The sequence below is a fragment of the Molossus molossus genome, unplaced genomic scaffold, assembly GCF_014108415.1.
Source record: "Molossus molossus isolate mMolMol1 unplaced genomic scaffold, mMolMol1.p scaffold_m16_p_7, whole genome shotgun sequence".
NCBI classification, from domain to species: domain Eukaryota; kingdom Metazoa; phylum Chordata; class Mammalia; order Chiroptera; family Molossidae; genus Molossus; species Molossus molossus.
In genome coordinates, this window is record NW_023425401.1 from 57,042,463 (window position 1) to 57,069,851 (window position 27,389).

A 27,389-nucleotide genomic window follows, 5' to 3' on the forward strand; every position below is an offset into this window, starting at 1 on the left:
ATTAACTGAACTCGAGAAAGGAATCTTGGGAACCTCTAATTTATATAGCCAGTGGGTCAGAAGTACAGGTAACAGCCTGGATTTCCCATTGGCATCCCGAGTTGGGGGAATCATTGGAACCTACAATTTATAGCCAGTTGTCAGGAGCACAGGTAACCATCTGGGTTTGAGAATGGTATCTCAAAGGGGATGGGAGCAGTTCCTTGACTTTTGGAATCTGGCACTGTCTCCAAGTAGATAGTGTCAGAATTGAGTTGAATTATAGGACATCCAGTTGGTGTGTGAGTCCTATTTGTTGGGGTGGTTAGGAAACCCTACACACATGTCAGACTTGATACCAGAACCAATTTAGCAATATTCTAGGTTAAAAATTTAAGGTGGTTTGTTTTGTGGAGGATAGTAAATTTGACTTGAATGTTAAAAGATTTAAAAAAATGAACATTTAAGGACAAGAATGTGAAATACTCTGGGCATAAAAGAAAATAAAGGGATTCAAAAACTTGGTGCATGAACAGAGTCATGCTTAGTTCCACTCAAGTGAAGTGGAGAGTATAGAGGGGAGGGGGACTAGCAAAGTAAGTGGGGGCTGTAATATGGAGCCTTTGAATTCCTAAGATATCTGAGTATTCTTCAATACCAATGGGGGGCCAGCAAAAGGCTTTGAGAATGATGGCCCAAGTTGTAATGATACTGTTACAATAACCTGGTTATTATTTAACAGAAAAGGAGCAAAACGGAGACCAGAAAATATAGATGTGTCATTTATGCAGCTTTGCCAGGAAGAAGCAGTTTAACACTCTCCAGGTCCAAATTGATGGGGGAAGGGAGTGGACAAAGGCAATTTAGACGCATACCCAGTAAGGTCTGAGTGATGTGGGAAATATGTTTACCTATCAGTCACACCTGGGAACAAGTCAGTGGCCAGAATAGGTGTGGCCACTGCAAGAGCATGAAATCCAAGATACATAAGCTAATGAACAAAGGAAGCTTTCTCTCTTGAATCACTTGCTCTCTTGGGACTCTGGTTGCAGGGGGAACGGTCCCCTACATTCACCATGGGCCATGTGGACTTTACACAATGCACTGATGGACAGAATCTTACCTGATATTCCACTGGACCCAGTTTTACCAAACCTCTGGACACTGGCCCTGATTCTAGCTTTGCTGAACCCATAGCTACCCCTTTTACAGGACTGGCTTGAGGGAAATGGGACATTGGAACCCAAGCGATATAACTCCATGCAAATAAAGTCTTTTACTACATCTCACTCTCCTGTGGGGCTTCTGAAAATGCTTATTTCAGTGGTACCCCAAGAACCTCACTCTCATGAGTGGCAGGGAAATTTGGCCTACTGATTTCTCCTGCAACAGTAATATATAATCTGGACTAGAGTGAGGGTAAACTGAAGACTGAGGGAAATTAGGCTTCTCTGGGAGAGATAATGAAAGCTTCAAGTAGGGAGGTGTCAATGACACCATAGGAGATACTCAATAAGTATTTGATGAATTAATGAGTGAATGAATAAAGGAATTAGTGAATGAACCCACCTGCTCAGAAAGCTCTTTATAACCTAAATTATTATCATTTACTCTAAATAATTCAATTAAATATAGAGTGGCAACAATAGCCACTTATCTTTTTTAATTTTCAAAGTACATTATTTATTTTTCTCTTTTAAAGCATTCATATGATTTCCATGGTGATATTTAGGAAATAGACTATATAAGTATTCTCCTTAAATTTCTGTATTTCCATAAAAGCTCAGTAGTGCCACTCCATGCTGCAGGGTTTTTCAGCCTTTTTAAAAATAAAATAGAATAGAGAATAAACTAGAAAATATCAGCGTAAATTGCATGTAAAAAGAATAATTTTAAGAAACTATTCAGTGTGTGTGTGTGTGTGTGTGAGAGAGAGAGAGAGAGAGAGAGATCACAACATAAAATTATATTTTGCCGTGACTCAGTCAGTATACCCTCTGGCATTAACTGTGCTATTCTAACCCCTTATCTGGCTCTGTCTCAGCTCTTCAAAGCCAGCATTGAATTGTCCTGCAGTGTTATGATTTCTTATGCATATGATTCCTATTTGCAGGTGGAAGCCTTCTGCAAATGTACACTAAAATTCAATGTTTTTAGTATTATAGATCAACATTCCTTCACTTCTCTCTGAATGTGTGGGCTCACTGTGAAGTGCACTCCCACAGATCTGCAGGGCACTGGGCTGCTTTTAAATTAAAGTGTGTGGGCTCAGGGAGGATGGGAGGGCACACTCCAGGTAGGACAGCCATGAGATTTGCTGTTCTTTAAATCCACAACATGAAACAATAAAATCACTGCTATTTATTAAAAAAATATTTATGTTAACTCCTTTTTCTTTCTTTTTTTTTTAACTTATTTTTGTTACAGATGTTTCTCCTTTTTTTCCTCATTGACACCCTTCTCCCCATAAGCGCATGCCGTTCCCAGCTCTATTGTTCGTGTCCATCCGTTATGCATAAATGCATATAAGTTCTGTGGTTTATCACTTCCCTCCTCCTGACACCCCTTCTTCTGAGGGTTGTCAGTCTGTACCCTACTTCCACGTCTCTGGGTTTACTCTATTCCTCAGACTGTTATGTTCATTATATTCCACAAATAAGGGAGATCATGTGATATTTGTCTTTCTCTGCTTGGCTTGTTTTGCTTAGGATAATACTTTCTAGGTCTCTCCATTTTGTCTCAAAGGATAACAGATCTTTCTTTCTTACAGCTGCATAGTACTCCATTGTGTATATGTACCACAGCTTTTTTATCCATTCGTCTACTGATGGACACTTGGGCTGTTTCCAGATCTTAGCTATTGTAAATAGTGCTGCTATGAACATGGGGGTACATATATTCTTTCTGATTGATGTTTCAGGCTTCTTAGGCTATATTCCTCAAAGTGGTATCACTGGGTCAAATGGCAACTCAATTTTTAAGTTTTTGAGGTAACACCATAGTGTTTTCCATAGTGGCTGCACCAGTGTGCATTCCCACCAGCAGTGTACTAGAGTCCCCTTTTTCTCCCCACCCTCGCCAACACTTGTTGTTTGATGATTTGTTGATGGCGGCCATTCTGACAGGTGTGAGGTGATACCTCATTGTTGTTTTAATTTGCATCTGTCTGATGATTAGTGATGTTAAGCATTTCTTCATATGTCTCTTAGTCATTTGTATGTCCTGTTTGGAGAAGTGTCTATTTAGTTCCTCTGCCCATTTTTAAATTGGGTTCTTTGTCTTCCATTTGTTGAGTTGTATGAGTACTCTATATTATGGAAATTAACCCCTTATCTGATGTATCATTGGCAGTTATGCTCTCCCATACAGTGAGTTGCCTTTCCATTTTGATGGTTGTTTTTTCACTGTACAGAAGCATTTGAGTTTGATGTAGTCACATGTGTTCATTTTCTCCTTTGTTTCTGTTGCCTTAGGTGATGTATCAGTAAAAATTCTGCTGTGTATGATGTCTGAAATTTTGTTGCCTACATTTTTTTCTAGGAGTTTTATGGATTCATGGGTCATATTTAAGTCTTTTATCCATTTTGAGTTCATTCTTGTGTATAGTGTAAGTTGACGGTCTAGTTTCTTTTTTTTTTTTTTTTTTGCATGTAGCTATCCTCAATTTTCCCAACACCATTTATTAGAGACTGTCTTTACTCCATTGTATGCTCTTGCCTCCTTTGTCAAATATTAATTGAGCATAATGTCTTAGGTCCATTTATGGGTTCTCTGTTCTGATCCACTGGTCTATCTGCCTGTTCTTGTTCCAGTGTCAGTTTGTTTTGATTACAGTAGCTTTGCAATATAACCTGATATCCGATATTGTGATCCCACATACTTTGTCCTTCTTTTTCAAGATTACTGTTGCTATTTGGGGTCTTTTTTGGTTCCATATGAACTTTTGAAGTAATTGATCTAGTTCTGTGAAGTATGTTGTTGGTATTTTGATGGGGATTAACTTTAATCTATAGATTGTTTTGGGTAATATGGACATTTTAATGATGTTAACTCTTTCAATCCTTCCTGTAGTTTTCTGCAAATGGGTCCTTAACTTCTTTGGTTAAATTTATTGTTAGGTATCTTAATTTTTCCCACGATGGTAAGTAGGATTGTTTTTTAAGTTTCTCTTTTTGTGACTTCATCATTGGCATATAAGAATGCCATCGATTTCTTGACATTAATTTTGTATCCTATTACTTTGCCAAATTCATTTATTACGACTAGTAGATTTTCGATGGAGTCTTTAGGGTTTTCTATGTATAATAGCATGTCATCTGCAAATAATGACTTTCACTTCCTCCTTTCTAATTTGGATTCCTTTTATTTTTTCTTCATATCTGATTGCTGTGGCTAAGAATTCCAGTACTATGTTAAATAAGAGTGGTGAAAGGGGGCATCCCTGTCTTGTTCCTGTTCTTAAGGGAAATGCTTTTAGTTTTTGCCCATTGAGTATGATGTTGGCTGTAGGTCTTTCATATATGGTCTTTATTATGTCAAGATATGATCCCTCTATTCCCTGATTGCTGACCATTTTTGTCAGAAAGGGGTGCTGCATTTTGTCAAATGCTTTTTCAGTGTCTATTGATATGATCATATGGTTTTTATCTTTCATTTTATGTGGTGTATCACATTTATTGATTTGCAAATATTGTACCAGCCTTACATCCCTGGGATGAATCCCACTTGGTCATGGTGAATAATTTTTCTGATGTATTGCTGGATCAAATTTGCTAGTATTTTGTTCAGGATTTTGGCATCTATGTTCATCAGGGATGTTGGCCTGTAGTTTTCTTTCTTTGTAGTGTCTTTTTCTGGTTTTTGGAATTAGAATTATGCTGGCCTCATTAAACGAGTTTGGAAGTCTTCCTTCTCCCTGAATGTTTTGAAATAGTTTGAGAAGAACTGATGTTAGTTCTTCTCTGAATGTTCACTAAAACTCCCACGTTAAGACATCTGGCCCTGGGCTTTTTTTTTTTTTTTCCTCACCTGAGGACATTTTTCCATTTTTTTGTTCAGACAGAGTGGGAGGAAGACAGAGGAAGAGAGAGAGAAACATCATTGTGAAAGGGACACATCGAGTGGCTGCCACCCACACGACCAATGAGGGCTGGGGACTAACTGCAACCAAGGTATGTGCCCTTAGTGGGATCCAAACCCTGGTCTCTCTGGACTGCAGGCTGATGCTCTAACCGCTGAGCCAAACCAGCCAAGGCACAGGCCTGGGCTTTTGTTTGTGGAGAAGTCTTGATTACATCGTCAATTTGTTGTGTTGTTAATTGGTCTGTTCAAGTTTTCTATCTCTTCCCGGTCCAGTTTTGGGAGACTGTCTATTTCTAGAAATTTGTCCATTTAGCTTAAATTGTCTAATTTGTTGGCCTGTAATTGTTCATAGTATTTGTTAATGACCCTTTGTATTTCTGTGGTGTCAGTTGTTACTTCTCTTCTTTCATTTATGATTTTGTGTATTTGGGTTCTCTCTCTTTGTTTCTTGGTGAGTCTAGCTAAGGGTCCATCAATCTTGTTTATCTTTTCAGAAAACAAGCTCTTTGTTTCATTGATCCTTTGAATTGTTTTTTTGGTCTCTATGTCATTTATTTCTGCACTGATCTTTACTATTTCCTTTCTTCTACCTGATCTAGGGTTTTCTTTTTGTTTGCTGTCTACTTCTTTAAGTTGTGAGGTTAGATAGTCAATTAGAAATTTTTCTTGTTACTTGAGGTAGGCCTGTAGTGCTATGAACTTCCCTCTCAGAACTGCTTTCGCTGCATCCCATAGATTTTGTGTTGTTGTGTGTTCATTGTCATTGATTTCCAGAAAATTTTTAATTTATTCCTTAATCACCTTGGTAACCTATTCATTATTTAATAACATGCTATTTAGCCTCCATGTGTTCTAATGTCTTTGCATGTTCTTGTTGCAATTGATTTCTAATTTTATGCCTTTGTGATCTGAGAAGATGCTTGATATGATTTCAATCTTCTTGAACTTGTAGAGACTTAGTTTGTGTTCTAATACGTGGTCTATCTTTGAGAATGTTCCATGTGCACTTGAGAAGAATGTGAATTCTGCATTTTGGGGTGTAATTCTCTGTAGATATCTATTAATCTATTTGATTTAGTGCTTCACTTAGAGTCTGTGTTTACTTGCTAATTTTTTGTCTAGAGGATCTATCCAGTGATGTCAACAGGATGTTGAAGTCCCCTGTTATGATTGTATTGCTGTTGATTTCTCCTTTGAAGTCCTATAGAAGATTTTTAATATATTTTGGTGTTCCTATATTGGGTGCTTATATGTTTACCAAAATTATATCTTCCTGTTGGATAGATTCTTTCAATATCATGTAGTGGCCTTCTTTGTCTCTACTTATGGCCTTCCTTTTGAAATCTATTTTATCAGATATGAATATTGCTACCTAAGCTTTGTTTTTCTTAACGTTTGCTTGGAAGATTTTTTTCCATCCCTTCACTTTCAACCTATGAGCCTTTTGTTGTGAGGTGGGTCTCTTATAAACAACATATAGATGAGTCACGCTTTCTTATCCAATCAGCTACTCTGTGTCTTTTTATTGGAGCATTCAATCCATTTACATTTAAGGTGATTATTGATATGTACTTATTTATTACCATTTTTATTGAGTGTGGTTCTATTTTTCTTCCTATTTCTTCTACTAATTACAGCAGTCCTTTTAACATTTCTTGCAGTGCTGGTTTGGTGCTAATGTATTCCCTTAGCCTTTTTTTTTTGTCTGGGAAGCTCTTTATTTGACCTTCTATTCTGAATGATAGCCTTGCTGGGTAGAGTAGTCTTGGATTCAGATCCTTGTTTTTCATGACCTTGATTACCTCATGCCATTGCCTTCTGGCCTGTAGTGTTTCTGTTGAGATGTCAGATGATAGTTTATAAAGGTTCCTTTGTAGGTAACCTGTTGCTTATTTCTCACTGCTTTTATGATTCTCTCTGTGTCTTTAATTACTGGCATTTTAATTACTATGTGTCTTGGTGTGGGTCTGTTTGAGTTCTTCTTACTTGGGGCTCTTTGTGCTTCTTGAACTTAAATGCCTTCTTCCTTCACCAAATTAGGAAAGTTCTCTGTCACTATTTCTTCAAATATATTCTCTAACCCTTGCCCATTTTCTTCCTCTTCGGGGACTCCAATGATGCGAATATTATTACATTTCCAGTTGTCTCACTTTTCTCTTAAGCGGTCTTCCTGGTTTCTAATTTTTTTTTTTCTTTTTTGTTTTCTGATTTTTTAATTTTTTCTACCCTGTCTTCTAATTCACTGATCCGGTCCTCAGCTTCCTCTACTCTGCTGTTTAGTCCTTCCAATGTGTTCTTTATTTCTGCTATGTCATTCTTCATTTTTTCTTGGTGGTTTTTAATCTCCAATTGGTTGATTTTCAATGTTTCTATGTCTCTACTCATTGTGTTGATGTCCTTACTCATGCTGTGGAGCTTCCTCAAGATTATGAATTTGAACTCTACCTCTGATATCTTGCTTAACTGCATTTTATTTATCTCATCTTTGGTACAGGTTTTTTATTTTTTCATTTGGGATTTGTTTCTTTGTTTCACCATTCTGGCTCTCAGTGGGTGTTGGAGCCTGCCAAATTTTTCCTGTGGGTGTTGGTGTTCTGCTGTTTGTGGTTCCCTCTAGAGGGTTTGGATGAGCATGTGAGGACCCACGTTAAACACCACTGTCAAGTCTTACTTTCCTGTAGAGTTGCAAGCCCAGGAATGGTTCAGTTATCCTCTAGATTTTTGCCTGGAAGCTATTAGTCTCAGTTACGTGAAACACCTTGGGTTCTCAGTTGAATGAAAAACTTCCTCATATATTCAGCTTAAGAGGATTTCCCAAGGGTGGGTAGATGCTGAGTGTTAAGGAGTCTCAATTTGCATTTCAATGGCCCACCAGGTGGGGTTGAATCTCCAAGGGAGGGGCCACCACCTCTCCCCAGAGTCCCAGGAAGGAGGAAGATGGCCACCCTCCTCAACTCAGCAAATTCTGAGCACCCTCCAAATTTCGAGTGTCCCCACACCCTCCCTCTGCCGGAGCCCAAAGTGAGTGGCTGTTGCTACTTTAATGCTCTGTCCTGGCTCTGCGCTGTGGAGCGGGCTTGGGAGTTTAACCTCGAGGGTGGTACTCACAGCTAAACCACTGCTATTTGTGGGCTCCTAGCCTCCTTCTTGCGCCTCTGCAATCCTACCAGAATCAATTCAGTGTCCCTGGTTATACGATCTTAGCAAGCTGCTTTTCTGTTGCTTTTCCCCAACGATTTGTCTTTATTTTTGTTGTAATTCCTGTTTGGTCCTGGGAGATGGTCTGTGTAGTTTCCATTTACTCTGCTGCCATTTTGGAATCTACTTTAACTCCTTTTTCTTTTTGTTTTTTGTCCTCTCTCTCTCAGCCACCTGCCTTGTGCTTGGCTGTATGATCTTCCCTGACGGCTGGGATTCAGAGGAAGTAAAACGAATGTGTGGAGAAAAGACAGACAAGTATACTCTTGGGGCTTGCTCAGTCCGCTGGGCATACATCTTGGCAATTATTGGGATTTTGGATGCCCTGATCCTTTCGTTTCTGGCATTTGTGCTTGGTAACCGACAAGACAGCTTGATGGCAGAGGAACTGAAGGCTGAAAACAAAGGTAAGATTACTTTGGAGAACTCTTCCCTGGACACCTATGCACAAACAAGAGTACCCTCCATTGTTTCCATCAAGTATCAGTGCTTCCCCTGTGGTTTTAATTTGCTGCATCTTTCAATGCTATCTAGTTTCCCCCAGACTGAACTCAAGAAGTTTACACAATTAGAATATTATATTTTTACATTTACCTTTCTGAAGCTATCGGACTCCATTATTATTATTATTATTATTATTATTATTATTTAAATACATTTTTCCCCCAGTTTCTTCTTCTCTTTCTGAGTTAATGGTGATGAGTACAATTATTTTTTTTTTTTAGTCTATTTCACTAAATAGAATGTTGCCTCTCCATGCATTCATCTGTTTTCCCATGTTGAAATAAATGCCAGGGGAATCTCAGGAAATTATTTATAACTGTCTTTATTGAACTGTTCACAATCACTTTATTGGAATTCAGACTCATTCAGAGAAAGGTAGTGATACTGGCCTCAAATAGTTACAGTTAGAGATTTCAGTAATTACTTAGTAAGTTGAATTTTAAGTCCTCAGACTTCTCTTCAAAAAGAAACTAGGATATAAAATAGGACATTTACTAGTGAATGATACAGAAATATTACAATGGGCCAATCCAATAGCAAGTCATTATTCAAGATGAATCTTTTAATTTTCTTTCCAGATTCTAAACCAATTTCTTGGGATAGAATTTACTGTTTGTGTGTAGACTTAGATTCATTTAACTGCTTTATCTTTATATTATCTTTAACTTTAATACTTTAAATTTGTATCAGTACCTTCAACTGAGTGGCTTCTTCTAGCTTTTATTCCTAATTGGGAACTAAATCTATCCTTGAATTATGAAAGTTAGCTTATTTCAAGCAGTTGCTAACATCAGATACTCTTCAGTGCTTCCACAAGCCTCAAGTATAAGCATGTATTAGTATCTACATGAATGTCTCATGTAATGATAGTATAGCAAACTTTACATTTAGACCATCACTGTTTATGCTTATAAACTATCGACTATGAGGAGAGAAAATAAAAGTCCTGGAGAGCAGCAAGGTTCATCCACAAACCCTTTATTTCCCTGATTTATAGAAAGAATGCATATTAGTTTACTGGGTTGTACCAAAAAATATTCTAAACACAAAAATAATTCTTTCACGGGTAGTAGTATTGATACTTCTTAAAAATGAAACTACTTTCTAAATGAAAAAGACAATATGGAGTTAATTATTATACTTTGTAGAACATGTTACAGATTTAAAGTTCTTTCATCTCTTATCCTTTGAGACAACATGGAGGGACCTGGAGAGTATTATGCTAAGTGAAACAAGCCAAGCAGAGAAAGACAAATATCACATGATCTCACTTATTTGTGGAATATAATGAACTAAACAAACTGATGAACAAAATTGACCCAGAGACATAGAGGTGGGGTACAGACTGACAAGCCTCAGAGAAGGGGGGTTGAGGGAGAAGAGATAAACCACAGAACTTATGTGCATGTATGTATAACCAAGGGACAGAGACAACAAAGCTGGGGATGGGGTGGGAGGGATAGGGAGGAGGGTGTCAATGGGGTAAAAAGAAAAAACATCTGTAACAGAAACAAATTAATAAAAAAAAAATTCATTTAAAAAAAAGGTAATAAATAAAGTGCTTTCACATGTGCTCATTAATTTGGTACCCTTCCCTGTTATCTTTGTGACTTGTTGGATGTAAATTGGTCTCTGTCCAGTAACTTCACTTTAAAGTTAATAATAAGGATAGCTCAATTTCAGAATAAGTTACCTTTCCCTAAAGAATAAATTAAAGAAAACACCATTTTGTTCCACAAACTCTTGATATCCACCACTACCCAGTAATAGTCCAGAATGCTCTTCATTCACTGTACAAAGTTATATTGAAAACCTTTAACTTTCCAGACATCCTTTGACCACAAACAAGGAGAAAATTTTTAAAAGAAAAAGAAAAGAAAGATTTTTACTTGGCAGTTTAGAATTCCAATTCCTGTGCACATATTCAAGTAACAACAATTCTGAATTCATCCTTTAAAAAGAACACCCAGGATTACAGGATAATGCTCAACTCTTCTAAAAAGGGGTCTTTCCTTCTGATTGATTCAGTTAAGTGTTGATGTCTGATCCTTTCTGTTTAGGTTTTCATTAAAGAAAGCATCATTTCTATTCAATGATATATTGGAAACACTTTAATAAAGAAAAAGTGTTGATAGGAAAGAAAGTTAAGAGGCCAATATAAGGTTTAGGGACAGTGTGTGATTTTCTGTGTTCATCATCTTCTCCATTTACATGTATCATATTTGCATATATCCATAGTTTCTTCTATCTGGTTCTGAAGGACTGAAATCAGTAGTGGTTCATCTATATCCAGTCAGATCCAAAAAAGTAGCAGAGAGTGTCAGGCCACATTGATGAAGCATTTCAGTTGAACTGTACTTTTATTTCACAACTGGAATTCCTCCATCTGGAACTCTGAAAAGGCGTCAGAAGCTCTACTCTGCAGGCAGCTCAGAGCCTCATACAATACAGGGTCTGTATACAATGAGACTGGAATCTTACGCCTTGTGGAAAATGAAACCTGCATGTTTCTGAGAAGTGGTATAAGATTTATAGTTGCTGAGTAAAGTAGCATTTATTGTTTGATATTATTTAAACACATTATCAGTGTTGAAACTTCCAAAGTTAGATTGTTTAAGGGAAGACCAGTCAGTGATTATGTATGTTTGTGTATGAACATAGTTTCACTAAACAGTAGTTTAATGGCTTTCAAGTGCATAAAATAAGCTAAACTAGAAACCATTAATGTTCTATGGATTGTAAGGGAAGAAAGAGCTGATGAGAGAAAGATAATTTGTAATTATAAAATTGATTATAAATGTGTGTGTTTGAAAATCGCATGGATATATTAATATAAATTTTCACTTATTAAAACATTGTTTTTCAATATTAATTTTTTTTCAGATAAAACTACCAAGATACCCCTTGGTTGTCAAGCCCTCTTTTGGGTTCCAGGGCAATGCAATGAGACAGAGGCAATTCTAGCTCACAGAATTTGCCTCTGGTATCAGGGAAGCAGATAATACCATATCTCAAGCCTTGACTCAAACAAGTAAAACATTCATACATTCTTATATATATATTATATCACTGTACACACTGTAATATCTTTTATAGTCTTCCAGTTTTATAGTCTGTTGATCATCCTAACAACATATATCCTATAATAAGTAACAGGAGCATAGTAGAGAGAATAAACCTGTAAATATAGCATATGCCCCCTATTCAAAGAAGTTTATCTTAAGTGGCCTCATATCATAATCATGTATTCTTTTTGTGGTTTTTGTAATTAATCTAGCAACACACTTCCCCGATTTATCTGGAGAAGCCACCAAATGGGTTCATTATAAGGATATTGCTTAGACCCATGAGTCCTTCTCAACAATCATCCCAGTGGACAAAACAAAAATCACTGTTACATGAATTCTAGAATATATTAAAGACGGGGAGAGAACTATTCCACTCAGAGTTTTAAAATGAAAGGGAATATAGGATGCGGCTGAGACATATATTAACCATCACAAAGGTGCTATTCAAAGGAAAAATGAGGGGTGGTACACAGCGAATGATTCTACCTGTACAGACCACTGCCTCTTAAGATAAATTTCCAGTGAACTCACCCCAGTCCCACTTCATTGTCTCCCTTCAACACTTCCCACAACATTTCTAAAGCCCCTTCTTTTCCAGTAGTGCAAAGTTAAGTTTAAAGAGGTCTTTAGCTGAAATGTATCATAAATTGTGGAATGGCAAAATTGGAATAAATGAGCTTTAACATACAACAAACAGAAGGAAAAACTTGGATGATGCAAGTGTTATTTTAGAAGAAACTTCTGTAAGCGATTTAATAATCTATGATGCTCCTTCAAAGTCCCAGAATATTTTCTCATTAAAAAAAAAAAAAAGCCGGACTTCCGGTCAAGATGGCGGCATAGGGAAACGCAGTATCGCGTTCTCCCACAACCACATCCAAGTTACAACAAAACTACAGAACAACCATCATCCAAAACCGCCTGAAATCAAGCTGAATGGAAGTCCTACAACTACGGAATTAAAAAAAAAAAAAAGCAGCTACATCCAGACCGGTAGGAGGGGCGGCGGTGCGAGGGGTGGCGGCAGCGGCGCGGCGGCGCAGCGGCTGGTCCCACACCCAAGTGTGGCGGATAAAAATCAGGAGGCTCCTGCGGCTGGGAAGGTCCTTCCTGAGGACTGAGGGGTCCCCGTCCCACACCAGGTGCCCCGCTCAGGGCTCCAGTGCCAGGAAGAGAAGTCCCCATAACTTCTGGCTGGAAAAACCAGCAGAAACTGAGGCTCAGGGAAGCTGACTTGGCTGGAGCCACAGGCAGCTCCCTAAAGGGCCCGCGCACGGACTGGTCGGACTCTCTCCCTCTAAGCTCGGAGGGGAGGCAGCTCGAGGGGCACCAGAGAAATACAGGGAAGAACTGAGCTGTTTGGCACTGGAGCGAGGGCTGGAGAGGGGGCTTTCTCGGGGACAAACGTGCTGTAAGAGGCCTTTGTTCCTTTGGTGAGCCCTTCCCTGGGGCGGCAGACAGTCGCCATATCTGGGACTCCAGCAACCTGGCTCACACTGGTAGCCCTGCCCTGCTGACTCCCTGAGGCCCCGCCCCGCCCCGCCCCACACAACTTTCAAGCCCACCCAAGCTGTTGCTACTTGCTTAACCATAGGATTGGCCTGTCTTGGATCCTGCTTCAGGTTTTTCCTAAATTCTTTCAAACGAGCAGCATCGGGTCTCAGCGAGCCCCATACCTCTCATTAAGTAATACACAGAAACAAACACAGGGAGGCAGCCAAAATGAGGATACAAAGAAACAGGTCCCAAATGAAAGAACAGAACAAAACCCCAAGAAAAGAACTAAGCGAAATGGAGATAAGCAACCTAACAGATGCTGAGTTCAAAATACTGCTTATAAGGATGCTCAATGAACTCAGTGAGGGCCTCAAGAGCATAAAAAAGTACCAGTCAGAAATGATCGCTGCACAGTTAGAAACGAAGGAGGCTTTAACTGAAATAAAGAATAATTTACATAGCTTCAATAATAGAATATGTATATCCAAGGAGCAAACCATCGATTTGGAATATAAGGAAGCAAAAAACGCCCAACCAGAACAGCAAAAAGAAAAAAGAATCCAAAAAAATGAGGATAGTGTAAGGAGCCTCTGGGACAACTTCAAGCGTGCCAACATTCGCATCTTGGGGGTGCCGGAAGGAGAAGAGAGAGAACAAGAAATCGAAAACCTGTTTGAAACAATAATGGCAGAAAACTTTCCTAACTTGGTGAAGGAAACAGACATACAAGTCCAGGAAGCACACAGAGTCCCAAACAAGATGAACCCTAAGAGGCCCACACCAAGACACATCATCATCAAAATGCAAAAGGTTCAAGACAAAGAGAGAATCTTAAAAGCAGCACGAGAAAGGCAGCTAGTTACCTACAAGGGAGTTCCCATTAGGCTGTCAGCTGATTTCTCAAAAGAAACTTTGCAGGCCAGAAGGGAGTGGCAAGAAATATTCAGAGTGATGAAAACCAAGAACCTACAACCAAAATTACTCTATCCTGCAAAGCTGTCATTTAGAATCGATGGACATATAAAAACTTTCCCAGACAAGAAAAAGTTAAAGGAGTTCATCACCACCAAACCGTTATTATATGAAATGATGAAGGGTCTTTTTAAAGAAAAAGATAAAATGTATGAACAAACAAAATGGCAATGAATACATATCTATCGACAATGGAATCTACAAACAAAATGAACAGGAAGAACAGGAACATTCTCATAGATACAGAGAACATTTTGTTGGTTGCCAGTTGGGAAAGGGGTTGGGGGAATGGATGAAAAAGGTGAAGGGATTAAGAAGCACAAATTCATTGCTAGACTGACAAACCTCAAAGGGAAAGGGGTTGGGGGGGTGGGAAGAAATAAACCAAAGAACTTATATGCATAACCAATGGACACGGACAATAGTTTGGGAAAAGGTGGGAGGGGGGCGGGAGTGGGGAGGAGGGGGTCAATGGGGGAAAAATGTGGAACATCTGTAATACATTTTACATCCAACAATAAAGATGTGGGAAAAAAAATAAAATAAAATAAAATAAAATAAAATATGAGAAAAAAAAAACTTTATTAATGGTAAAAAAATAAATAAATAAATAAATAAATAAATAAATAAATAAATAAATAAATAAAATAAAAAAAAAAAAAAAAGCCTACTTGGCTAGTGTGACTTAGTGGTTGCGCATCAACCTGTGAACCAAGAGGTTGCTGGTTTGATTCCCAGTCTGGGCACATGCCCAGGTTTCAGGCTCAATCCCTGGTAGGGGGCGTTCAGGAGGCAGCTAATCAATGTTGATGCTTCTCTCTCTCTCATTAATGTTTCTCTCTCTCTCTCTCTCTCTCTCTCTCTCTCTCTCTCTCTCTCCCCCTCTACCTTCCTCTTGCACTTAAAAAAAATCAATAAAAACATTTTTTAAAGAAAAAGCCCCACTGAAAAACAAAGAGAAGTGGAAACTCTTTAAATATCCAACTAACTTTATGCAGGAGTTGACACATACAAGAAAGCGCAACTTCCTACTCTGAATTTGGGGAGTCGGCCCTGCAGGCTGTGTGCTGTCCCTGGCTCTGGGCATAACAACAGACAGGCAGGTGTTCATTCTGGTTGGGAAGTTTGACAGCATGATTTCTAAATGAGGCCACAACAGTAGGCATTTAACCCTGATATGCTAATTTATTGCATATTTTAACACACTAAACTGTGAAGTCAATTTAATTATTTAAAATTAAAGTTTTATCCAGAAAAAAATGATTTAAAATTAAAGCATTATTTTACATTTCTTTCATCAGTTGTAAAAGGATAAATAATTACATTTTCCATAGCTTCTGTGCCACAAATATCTCTTACCTTGTCAGGCACCATTTATAAAGAGGTCTGTTCTTCATTTGTGTATATGGTCTTTGGAATTGCTTATCTGATAATTGGGTACTCTCATGAGCAGTTTTAAAGTCACTTTGTCTTCTAGTACTTGCACTGCAAATGAGAAAACATGATTATCCATCAAGAAGTGACTCCAGCTACCCTTTATTTATTAAGTGGCTTAAGCTCTTCTTAATGCTATAATAAAGGGAATTAGAATAAATTTATTTTACTTAACTTATCGAGAAAGCCTTCGGAAGTTTGATTTAAGGTGCCATACCCTGCCATGGCCTCACTGTGCGCGGCAGCAAGGTGGAGTGGAAAGAGCATGCACCGCCCAGAGCTGGTGCTGTCTCTAACACCACTCGAGGAGCCTTGCACCCACATCTTAATAGTTCCAGAATTAAGTTTTCTCATCCACAAAATGCAGGTTGCTAAATGGCATCTGAGGTTTCTCCCAGCAGTAAAATATTCCAATTCTAGGAATACCTTCAAGGTGTCCTTTGAAGACACTCCAAGGGCAGTAAGAGCTCCTGCCCTCGAAGCAGTGAACACAGTAAAGGCTTTTTTAGGGACTTGTTAGCAATTCATGGGTGAGTAGGAAGAGAAAGATAAAGTTCAAGGGGAAGGATGTCGAGGGTTTCTCCCTCAACCACATGCCTACCCCGTGAGTCGTGCTGTCATAGCCCCATTCATTCACATGACCAAGAGTAAAATGAGTCAAATTTAGAAACTCTGGCCCATAGCAGAGGAGCCTCCCTGCCTCACTGGATTCCCAAACTGTGTGGTGTCCATGTGGACATCTTAACAGTGAACAGAGCCCCAGATCCAGCATATATTAGTCATGTGACTTTGAATAAGTCCCTTATCGTCTCAGAGCCTCAGCCTCAACATCTTTAAAATGGTAAAAATAATAATAATACCCAGTCTCACCTCCTCCATAGGATTGGGAAAGTTCAGCAAAAGCATGTGTGTGGAAACAATGTATAATCAATATGTATATAGCCTTTGCTTGTTAGTAATCATTTTCCCATAAAACGTTTATTTGATCTTTGCAATAATCTTGTGATATAGTTATTTCATTCTAGTTTTTGAGGTTCATAGAAATTAAATATTTGGTCAAAATTTTTACTGCTAGGAAGGAAGAGATCCCAGGGCTTAAACACAAGTCTTTTAACTTGCAATTTCAAGCTCTTTTAATTACACAACATGATATCATAACCAGTTCTTAATAGGTGCTGATGCTATTGTTCTCAATTTGACCAATCAGCCCTAGAGCAAGTAATGAGTTTTGTCCTACTTTCATTTGTTAACTTATAGATAATGTTATTTCATCAAATGTGTAATACACTTTAAAATGGGGAATAGCCTATAAAACCAATCCTCTTACTTGATGGTGTAATTTTATGAAAACCTAGTAAAATATAGAGAACAGATTGATGGTTGCCAAAGTCTGAGGGCAGGGGGGGTTCAGAGAATGGGTGAAGGTGGTCAAAAAGTATAAAATAAATATTAATGCTTATTTGTATATTTGAAAATTGCTGAGCGTAGATCTTACAAGTTCTCACAAGAAAATAATGTGTAACTATGTGAAGTGATGAACATCAACTAGACTTAGTGTGGGCATCATTTTGCAACATATATAAACATCACATCATTATCGTATATCTGAAACTAATACAATGTTGTATGTCAATTATATCTCAATAAAAAATAACAACAACAACAAAAAAAACAGTGAGGTAAGATTAGGAAGGTCGAGCAAAACTATCTTCAAGTGTTTTCAATGAAAACGTTATTAAGGCCATAGTGAACTGTTTCCCGGTGTGATTTGTGTTGAACAAAGTCCTTGGGGTCATCAAAGCAACTTAGAATGTGCCTCCAAAATACTGAGTATATTCAGGCACTTTTTCAGAAGGACTCAAATTAATATAAGAGTTGGAGCAGACCCTAGAAATTCTCACAGATTTGTTTTATGTACTTGCTGCTGCTAACTACTCTCCCCCCACTATTTCTGACCTTGCCTAGATTTCCTTCAGCCTCTCCAGGCTCTTTCTGCTCAATCTCCTTTGTTGATTCCTCCCTCTCTCTCCACTCTTCCTATCTACACTCACTTCCTAAATGATCTCATCTGGTGCCATGGCTTTAAATAATATATATACCTAATGCTAACTTTGAATGGCTGTCACATGCTCTATTATACACTCTACTTCAATAGCCAAAATAGTTTTGACATTTTAATGTTAAACTTTTCAGTCCCTGAGAAGGGATCTCTGGATAAATATCAAACAAGCTAGAAGAAAGGAAGGAGAAAGGAATAAAAAATAAAAACCTTTTTGTATATGTACAATAGACAACAATGCTTGGGGGGGAGTGGAGAGGGTGGCTCAGGGGAAAAAAGAGAAGCATCTGTAACAAAAATAAATAAGTAAATAAATAAATACCTATACAACAAAGTCACAATGTTCAAGATTTAACCCTTTTAGCCCTACCAATAAATTTTCAATCAGCATTTCAGCATAACTTTATGAAGCCTTGTAGTTTGGTTAAAACCTACCAGCTTCAGCTCTCACCTCCTCCACCTCTTGCCTTCTCCCTTTTAACAGTCTCATCATGATAACTGAAAACAGGGAGTATCGTGATCTTCATAAGACACAGCCCAGGTTTGTGGATTATATTTCTTACTAAATTACTGATCTGTGGCCAATTCATTTTTCTTTTATAAGACTGACTCTAATGCCAGACCCCTATTCTTTGGATAGCAATGGTACATACCTAAGTATTTGAAGTTAATTAGTGATCAGTTATGTCTTTTTAAATATACTGTTATTTTAATGTGCAATACAAACTTGCTCATTAAAGTTAATTGCCTTTTATTTCAGGATAAATCTGTCATTTTTAGTCTTTTCATCTACATATTTAAACTTCTAGACCACAAATATACCTATGAAAAAAATTTCTCACCCATCAGTATACCCAAAGTAGTTTATTTTCTTCATGCATCTGGTTAGTTTCCCAATAATGAACCCCTCTAGCTTCTCTCTACTCATCCTAGAGTCTCTGGTTCTTGTTCATGTGCCCTATCGAGAGAACAGTCTAAATGAAATCTTGGTGTTCTTGATTTTAATTCTAGTTAAATCTTCTTAGAACTCAGTTTTCCTACTCAGATTTGTCTTTTAACGAACATAGAATTTTTTTGGCAGAGTGGATCTTTACATTCTTGCTTCATGTTCAGTGACTCCATTGTGAGGCCAAAGAACACAATGAAAATGTAACCTGTCACTTCACTTGCCCCTTGCGAAGTAGAAACATGCTCTTAACTTCTGGTAGGCCAGCTAAGAACACAGAACCCAGCAAAATACTGCCAAGATAAATGTGTTGAGATTAAGTTTACAGAAATATGTGTTGTTTTTGAGATTCACAAAATATGACCTCCTAAACTCCTACAAATATTGTTTTTTGCTCTGAGTACGTCTTACCTATTATCTCTAGTATGATAGTTCCTAGGATATACTAGTAAGTACTTAATATATTTGAACGCTTTTATTGTTTTTATTGAATCAATTTCATGAAAAAAAAATGTGTGAATATCTAATTCATGTCCCCACTTAGTGTCTTCTGTTCATGAAGTAGTTTATCCCTTACTTTATTAATGGCAAAGCAAATAAATTTCCCTGCACATTATACATAGATACATATATTTTTAAAGACTCAAAGACTAGTACGTTAGAACAATATATTGTCACTGACACTTTAGGCAAATCACTGCACCTCTTTAGACTTTATTTCAAGAGCCACAAAAATGTGCTGTGCAGCTGACTGTGATAAGCAATGGTAAAACTATGGTATTTATCTCACCAAACATTTCCTGGGTGCCTCAAGCATGCCAAGTTTAGTGATTCAAAAATGAGTGGAACAGGGTTTGCCCCAAGTCTTTTTGAGGAAGGTTATAGGTACTAGGTTATATTTCTGAGATCCGATCCTGTTTTGACATCTGTGGCTTCATGAAGGCATTTTGTTGGTCTCACCTCGTTGTAAAATGAGTGATTGCTATTCCCTGGCAGCCAGCTTGCTCCAGCACCAGTGAAAGATGATGCTGTAATAAGCAAAGACTGCATCCCAAGGACAATTTGATGTACAAGGTTTCATCTGCTTGGAAGTCTTTTTAAAAATTAGCTTGTGGGGGGAGGGGAGAATCAAAATTATGGAGAACAAAACTATGAAGAAATGAAAGGTACAGTAGATACGTGTGTTGTAGGGAAAATGAGAATGACAGGAGAGAGGGTTTTCATATTGCTAAGGCATTTATTTTGGAGTAGCCTATTAAAATCTAAACTCCAGAAACTGTTTTGGAGAAAAAGTCACTGTAATTGCTCACATTATCACCCTTAAACCATGTCTTTACAGTCCATTGGCCAGCTGAAACTCAGCAAGCTCTGTATTTATGCATTTCACTGATTTTTTTCTTCCTGCTTTACAGCTCAGGATTATCTGGGTCTCGAATCTGGTAGGGAGAAAAATCAGTTTGGCCTGAGCAGGTATTATCTCCCTAACTCAACCTGACCAAGTCACCTTTGACAATGTGCCTGGAATAATCAGGAACAGAAATGTGAATTCTGGCAACTACCTCATGATGCTGTCTGCAAGTCAATGTGCTGTCAAAACCCACAAAAATAAGAGTGATGATGTTGTCAAGCGATCTAGGGGGAAGAATTCAACCAGGGAAAAAAGCAGCTGTAGTGTTAGTGTCCACCACCCCAATATATGTTCCGACAAAACCACTAGACAGACCAGTCACTAGAGAGAAGCCCAGGCGGAAGGTGGATACAGCCCATTGGACAGCAGGTGAGCAGCCAAACTCACTGAACGCAGAGACTGGCTCAGTGCCTCGATAAGGGGGCAGTTTTCAGAGAACATCTAAAACACCTGTTCCTGTCCCATAGAAGGAAGAAAGCCCAGTGGTCACAGAGCAAACTCCATCTGCTGGCCTGATAGTTCTTCACCAGAGCCTGGTCTTTTGTGCCAAAGTGCAAACCAAACCAGATAGTCTGTGACTGTCCAGGTAAGAGAAATGCAGTTCTCTTTGCTTCAAGTCCATCTATTAAAAAAAAAAAGTCTTTCCTGACATCTTGGTAAGTGGGACCCAAAGATGCTATATAGATCAGTACATGGTCACACATGAAGCTATCTTGAAGCACCCCAACCCCCCGGAAAAACTTCTAAAAGCATGAGTAACTGTATTTTGTGAGGATGAGAGTCAGCCTAGGAAAAAATCTTAGTGATTGTCCTCATTACTCTTCAGATGGGGTAATAATGATCAACTCTTCTCCTCTCATCTCCACTGAGGATCAAGCTAAAGAAATGTTGAAATACAATCGCAGAGTGAGGACATTTACATCCAGAAATCATTTGGTTCTTCACAATCACCTAAGAGTCTTAAAAAAAAAAAGAAAAGATTCTAGCTCTTGATATCCGCCCCAGAGAGTCTAATACAGTTGGCATGAAATAGATCCATGTATGAAAACTCCCCAGGAGGTTCTAATATGCAGCCAGGGTAGAGACCAGTGGGTGCAGCCAGCACTGTCATTTTACACATGAGGAAGCTGAGGCACAGAAAAGAGAAATAAAGCACTTCTCCTCAGTTTGAACTTTTATCATCAGAAATTGGTAATTAGAGAGGTAATCCATGACATATAGTCAAATTTCATTCAATAACAGGCTAAATAAGCATCTCTCTGATATAGTTCTTTTGCTGCCCTTTTTGGAAGCAGTGCTCTCTGCCGGCTCTGGAAAATTGATTTGTGCCACCTGCTAGCTCTGTGAACTTGGGCAGACCTCTCTAAGCCTCAGCATTCTTGTCTGTAAGGACATTAATAGAACCTGCCTCATAGAGATTTTGTAAAAACAACCAAAGATAATGTATGTAAATTGCTCATCAATGTCTGACATATATCAACTGTTATTTTTAGAGCTTTGATTTTACTTGGCAAACACATGCAGTTTTATTATGTGTCATGATTCATGTGGCACAGAGCCCATGCCCCAACAACTTGCCCTGTTGTCTTCCTTTGTTCCTGCAACTCTGCATCATAATAGAGGCCTCATTAAGATCTAAAGATTGCTCCCTCTACATGCTTAAATATGACTTTTTCATCTGGTACCTTTACAAATATTTTTAAGAAGACTGGTGAGGTTTAGTTTGTTGGTTGGAGGGTGGTTTTTTTATTTGCAGTCTTCCTACAAACACCCATATCTTGGGATTAGGGGCATGGTGTGTGTGTGGTGGTGGGTACTCCTTACATTTGCCAACCAGAGAGCTCAAACTGTGTAGCTGGCTCTGTAACTTCAGTGAGTCACCAAGGAAAGCCTATGATCCCCTGATGGACGTGTGACTCACTCCTTACAAAGTTCCTATTTTCAACCCAGCTAAGAATTCTGTCACTGCATTGCTGGACAGATGAGGGACAAACTTGAGCCTTAAAAATGTTTGTGGGAGGGGTCCTTCAAAAGGGATGGAGGGAAGGGATTCCACCCAGGCAGAGGACGCAATAAAGAAAAGAATCCTCTGAACATAGGAGGATATGATCACTTTAGTTGTGCAGGGTGATAAAAATTTAGTGCCACTAGGCTAGCAGGTTGGCATGTTTTAGTTAGAACACATCTTTATTTTTCTCACCCTAAATATGACAAATAAAATTCATGTGTCTAACAAACATTAGTAATACAATTATTAGAAGTTAAAATAAATCATAGGGAACTCTCCCCATTGTTCAAAATCTTTTTCTCTATGACTCTCTCTCCTGATGCCCTCTGAACTGATACATTTTTTATTAGCTAATTCAGTCTTACTAGGTGATACCTACATTGTATTATTATTATTATTATTATCATCATCATCAGGTAGTAGCTATCAACCTTCTCTTCTATGAACATAGTATTTACCTGGGGTGCTTAGTTTAAATGAAATGAAATTCTAAGGAATAGTTCTGGTATTTTTTAAAATTAATAAGCTTTAACTTTGAGAGAAAAGTTTCAGGTTCACAGCACAATTAAATGGAAAGTTAATAGTTCCCACATGCCCCTTTCCCTATATACAGTGTCCCCCTCCATCAACATACCACATCAATGTGGTCTATTTGTTACAATCAATGAACCAATATTGATCCATTATTATCAACCAAAGTTCATAGTTTACATTAAGGTTCACTCTTGGTGTTGTACATTCTATGGGTTTTAACAAACGGAATCTTTAATTTTAATAATCACATTCAAGTCAATGTGATGCAGTTGACTTGAGGATCACACTTGGAACAACACTGCTGTAGGTCATTTAAAATTAGATTAACACTGAGTCCAGTGTGATGACACTGAGGTGAACGATCTTGGCCAGACCAGCACCATTACTTCAGGGTTCCTTTTCATAAATATCCTGGCAACTTTCAATGTATAAATAGGCTCTATTCCAAAAGTTCACTTGTAGGTTTGTGTTTTGGAACTCACGTGTATTTTTCATAGAAACAATTGATGTACACAACAAAGTTTTTTGACCTGCCTACCAAAGCACATTTTACTCATAATGTTATAGAAATAAGGTTATTTTAGCAATGCATTTAAAAAGGAAGTAATAGAAATGTAAATCCATAAAGTCAACAGACAGAAATTTTTTTAATTTATCTTTATTGTTGAAAGTATTACAGATGCCCCCCCCCCATTTACCCCCATTGACCCCTTCCACTCCACTCCCACCACTCCCCAGGCCTTTACTGCACCATTGTCCCTGTCCATGGGTTATGCATATGTGCATATAAGGTCTTTGGTTGATCTCTTCCCACCCCCTCCCTCCTTCCCCCTGAGATTCATCAATCTGTTCCATGCTTCCATGTCACTGGATCAGTTTTGTTCAACAGTTTATTTTGTTCATTACATTCCACATATAAGTGGGATTATGTGATACTTGTCTTTCTCTGACTGGCTTATTTCACTCAGCATAGTATTTTCCAGGTTCCTCCGTGTCATCTCAAAGGATAGGAGATCCTTCTGTCTTACAACAGCATAGTATTCCACTGTGTAAATGTACCACAGCTTTTTTATCCACTCATCTATTGATGGCCACTTGAGCTGTTTCCAGATCCTAGCTATTATAAATAGTGCTGCTATGAATATAGGGGTGCATATATCCTTTCTGATTAGTGTTTCAGGATTCTTAGGATATATTCTTAGAAGTGGGATCACTGGGTGAAATGGCAGTTCCATTTTTAATTTTTTGAGGAAATACCATACTGTTTTTCATAGTGGCTGCACCAGTCTGCATTCCCACCAGCAGTGTACTAGGGTTCCCTTTTCTCCATACCCTCACTAGCACTTGTTTGTTGACTTGATGGTAGCCATTCTGGCAGGTGTGAGATGATACCTCATTGTCATTTTAATTTTATCTCTCTGATGATCAGTGACCTTGAGCATTTTTTAATATGTCTCTTTGCCATCTGTATGTCCTCTTTGGAAAAGTGTCCATTTAGATCCTTTGCCCATTTTTTTTTTTAATCCTCACTGGAGGACATTTTTTCATTTTTGTTCAGATAGAGTGGGAGGGAGAGAGAGAGAGAAACATCGGCGTGAAAGGGACACATCAAGTGGTCACCACCCGCACGACCCAACCAGGGTCGGGGACAAACTACAACCAAGGTACGTGCCCTTAGCGGGAACAGAACCCGGGTCTCTCTGGACTGCAGGCCAACGCTCTAACCACTGAGCCAAACCAGCCAGGGCTCCTTTGCCCATTTTTTAATTGGAATATTTGTCTTCTTTTTGTTAAGTTGTATGAGTTCTTTATATATTTTGAAAATTAACCCCTTATCAGATGTATCATTACTCTGAACTCTATATCTGATAAATTGCTTATCTCCATTTAGCTCTTCTTCTGGAGAATTATCTTGCTCTTTTATTTAGGGCTTGTTTCTTGTTTCCCCATTATGGCTGCCTGTTTGGGTTTCTTTCCATGCATTAGGGAAATATGCTATGTCTCCCAGTCTTGGTAGGGTGGCCTTATGTAGTAAGTGTCCTGTGGGACTCAGTGGCACAGTCTCCCTGATAACCACACCTGGCTGTTCAAATAGTGTCCCTTGTGCGTGTTGTGTGGGCCCTCCTGTTGTAATGGAGTCTTGATTGTTCTTGGCCAGTGTGTGCATGGGTTCAACCCTCAGTCTGGCTGATAGTAAGGCTCAACAGCCAACATAACATGCAGGTTGCTGTGCAGGTGCTTATCATATGAATCAGAATTTGCCTCAGCAGGGTTTAGAGCCTGCCAATATCTCCCTATGGATATACTGGTTGTGAAGCTTATTGGATCCTACTCTGTTTTTGGCCGAAGCTGACCACTGGGTTTATTGGTTTGAGGCCTCTTCGGAAGGTCTCTGGTGCAAGCCAATGTCAGTTGCTGTTCGCGACTGCCCTAAGTACCCTGTTTAGAGTTATCAGCAATCCACAGCTTGTGGCTCCCTCTGCTGGGGATGGGTGTGTGTGGAAAGGACCAAGCTGTGCACCAAGGTCTGCCCTTAAACGCACTGTGCCCAGGAGCAAGTCAGGAAAAGATTCAAAGCACCCAGAGATCCACCTTTGCCTGCAGGCTGACTCTTAGTCTCATTCACTTAATGAGCCACAGGCTATAAACTTCAGGTGGGTGTAAACTCCATAGGGTGGGGTGAGAAGGTTTCCAATAGATGGGCTCTTTCTTTCCCCAAGTCTAAAACTGCCTGGATTGGATGGTAAAGGTCTGCCTGAGAAAAATGGCTTCTGCAGCATGGGGAATGACTCAGCACAGGAATCCTGACTGCTGCGTTCTCAGCTCTCAACCCCAGACTCTCCTCATGTAGCTCTAGTTCACTCTGCTCTCCCTCTGTGAGAGCACAAGGTGAGTGGCTGCAAGTGAAATTTAGTGCATTGGACCTTTAAGAGGGTGTCTGTGTTTCTGGCCATCTCTGGCTGCTGGACAGAACTTCCAGTGCCTTTCACAGCCAGATGTTATATGAGCACCTTTTCCAGTTCTGTTGTCCTGGACTGGGAAGCCCAGCTTGGAGTTTAGACCCCAGACTTCTCAGGAGGAACCACCCTCAGCTGAGATATCCCTCCTGCACTTCAGCTGCTTCCTGTGAGTTCCCAGCCAGTCCTTTCATGCCTCCACACTTCCTACCAGTCTTGATGTGGGCTCTTCTACATCCTTGGTTATAAGGGTTCTCTCTGCTAGTCTTCAGTTTATTATTCAGGATGATTTTTTTATATTTCAGTTGTAATCCCAGTTTGGTCTTGGGAGAAGGTCGGTGTAGCTTCCACTTAATCTACCACCACCTTGGACAAAAATATTTTGAAAGGCAACTCTGAGAACCAGAGGTGTGGTAGAATTTTTAAATAAAACATTAAAGACATATACCAGAAGGCAATATATATTAATTGAATTACATCAAAATAGGAATTCTGTTCCCTGGAGACTATGGTTACTGTCATCACCATTGCCTCAAGGGCTTCAAACTCCAGGCCAGGTAGCCCTGGTGGCCACATTACTGAGCCTCTTTCTTGGGGGAGAGTTGAGACCAGAGTTGGGTGCTGCTCAAGGAACTTGGCCAACTCCTTTGAAGCCATTGTGTAAAACCATATAAATTGGAACAAAACCCTCCCAAATCTCCTTTATTCCATTTTACCCTGGTGGACCCTTGACTGCAGAAATTTTTTGGTTTAACAACAATAAAAAAAAGAATAACTCTGGGCTTTTCAAGGTTATTTAAAAGGTACATACTCACTTACTGACACAGAAGAGGATAGCCATGAGTTTATTAATGAGTGTGTGGGTGTGCAATGCCTTCATAGGAATTTTAAATCTCTACCCTTGAATTAAAAAAAAAAATGTATTTGCTAAGCCAGTTAGAGAAAGACAAATATCACATGATCTCACTTATGTGTGGACTCTAATGAACAAAATAGGTCCAGAGGCATAGATGCACAGAACAGGATAACAGATCTCAGAGAGGAGTGGGGTGGAGAGGACAGGAAAAGATTAACCAGAGAACAAATATGCATATAAGCATAGCCCATAAACACAGACAATAGTGTGGGGAAGGCCTGAGGTGAAGAAAAAAAAACCCAGTTACAAAATGAGCAAAGATTATGAACAGTTTGTAGCAATAGCATACAAATAAATATCCCAAATCACTGCTAATTAGAGAAAGATAAAGTAAAATAGCAAAGAGTTATTAATTTACACCTTCTAGGCAGGCAGAATTTAAACAAGATAAAGGCAGGGATTTGCCTCCATGCTTGGTTCATGGGAGTGTGGTATGGACTGGAGCAACCATTCTAGAGAGTAAGCTAGTCCAATTATTAAACATACCCTGTGACCTAACAAGAATTTGTTAGGTTTGTACCCAAGAACTTCTCACCAGGGCCATAAGGGACTGTGTATGATGGTGCTCACTGAAGTATTATTTGTGGTAGGGAGCTGGAGAGAATCTGGAATTTCATTAAGGAGTGGATAAGTAAAGTGGGGTGAGTGGAAATCAGACTATTATGTAGCAGGTCAGAGATAACAAATTCAATGAACACACAGCAACATGGATGGATCTTAAAAATAAATACTTTGTGAAAAAAAGGAAACAATAATATAGGTGATAAAATATCATATGAAAATTAAATATAATGCATACTAAACCACCATCCACATTGTGCAAAGAT

The 27,389-nt window shown here is 38.8% G+C and overlaps 1 protein-coding gene across 1 annotated transcript in view; it reads left to right on the plus strand.

Moving 5' to 3' along the window:
* LHFPL3 (LHFPL tetraspan subfamily member 3) overlaps positions 1-27,389 on the plus strand; it is a 608,740-nt gene that overhangs the window by 486,145 nt on the left and 95,206 nt on the right. Inside the window, exon 2 of the mRNA XM_036247458.1 lies at positions 8,430-8,666. Coding sequence (XP_036103351.1) covers positions 8,430-8,666 — 237 coding nt within the window. The remainder of the gene's footprint in view (positions 1-8,429; positions 8,667-27,389) is intronic.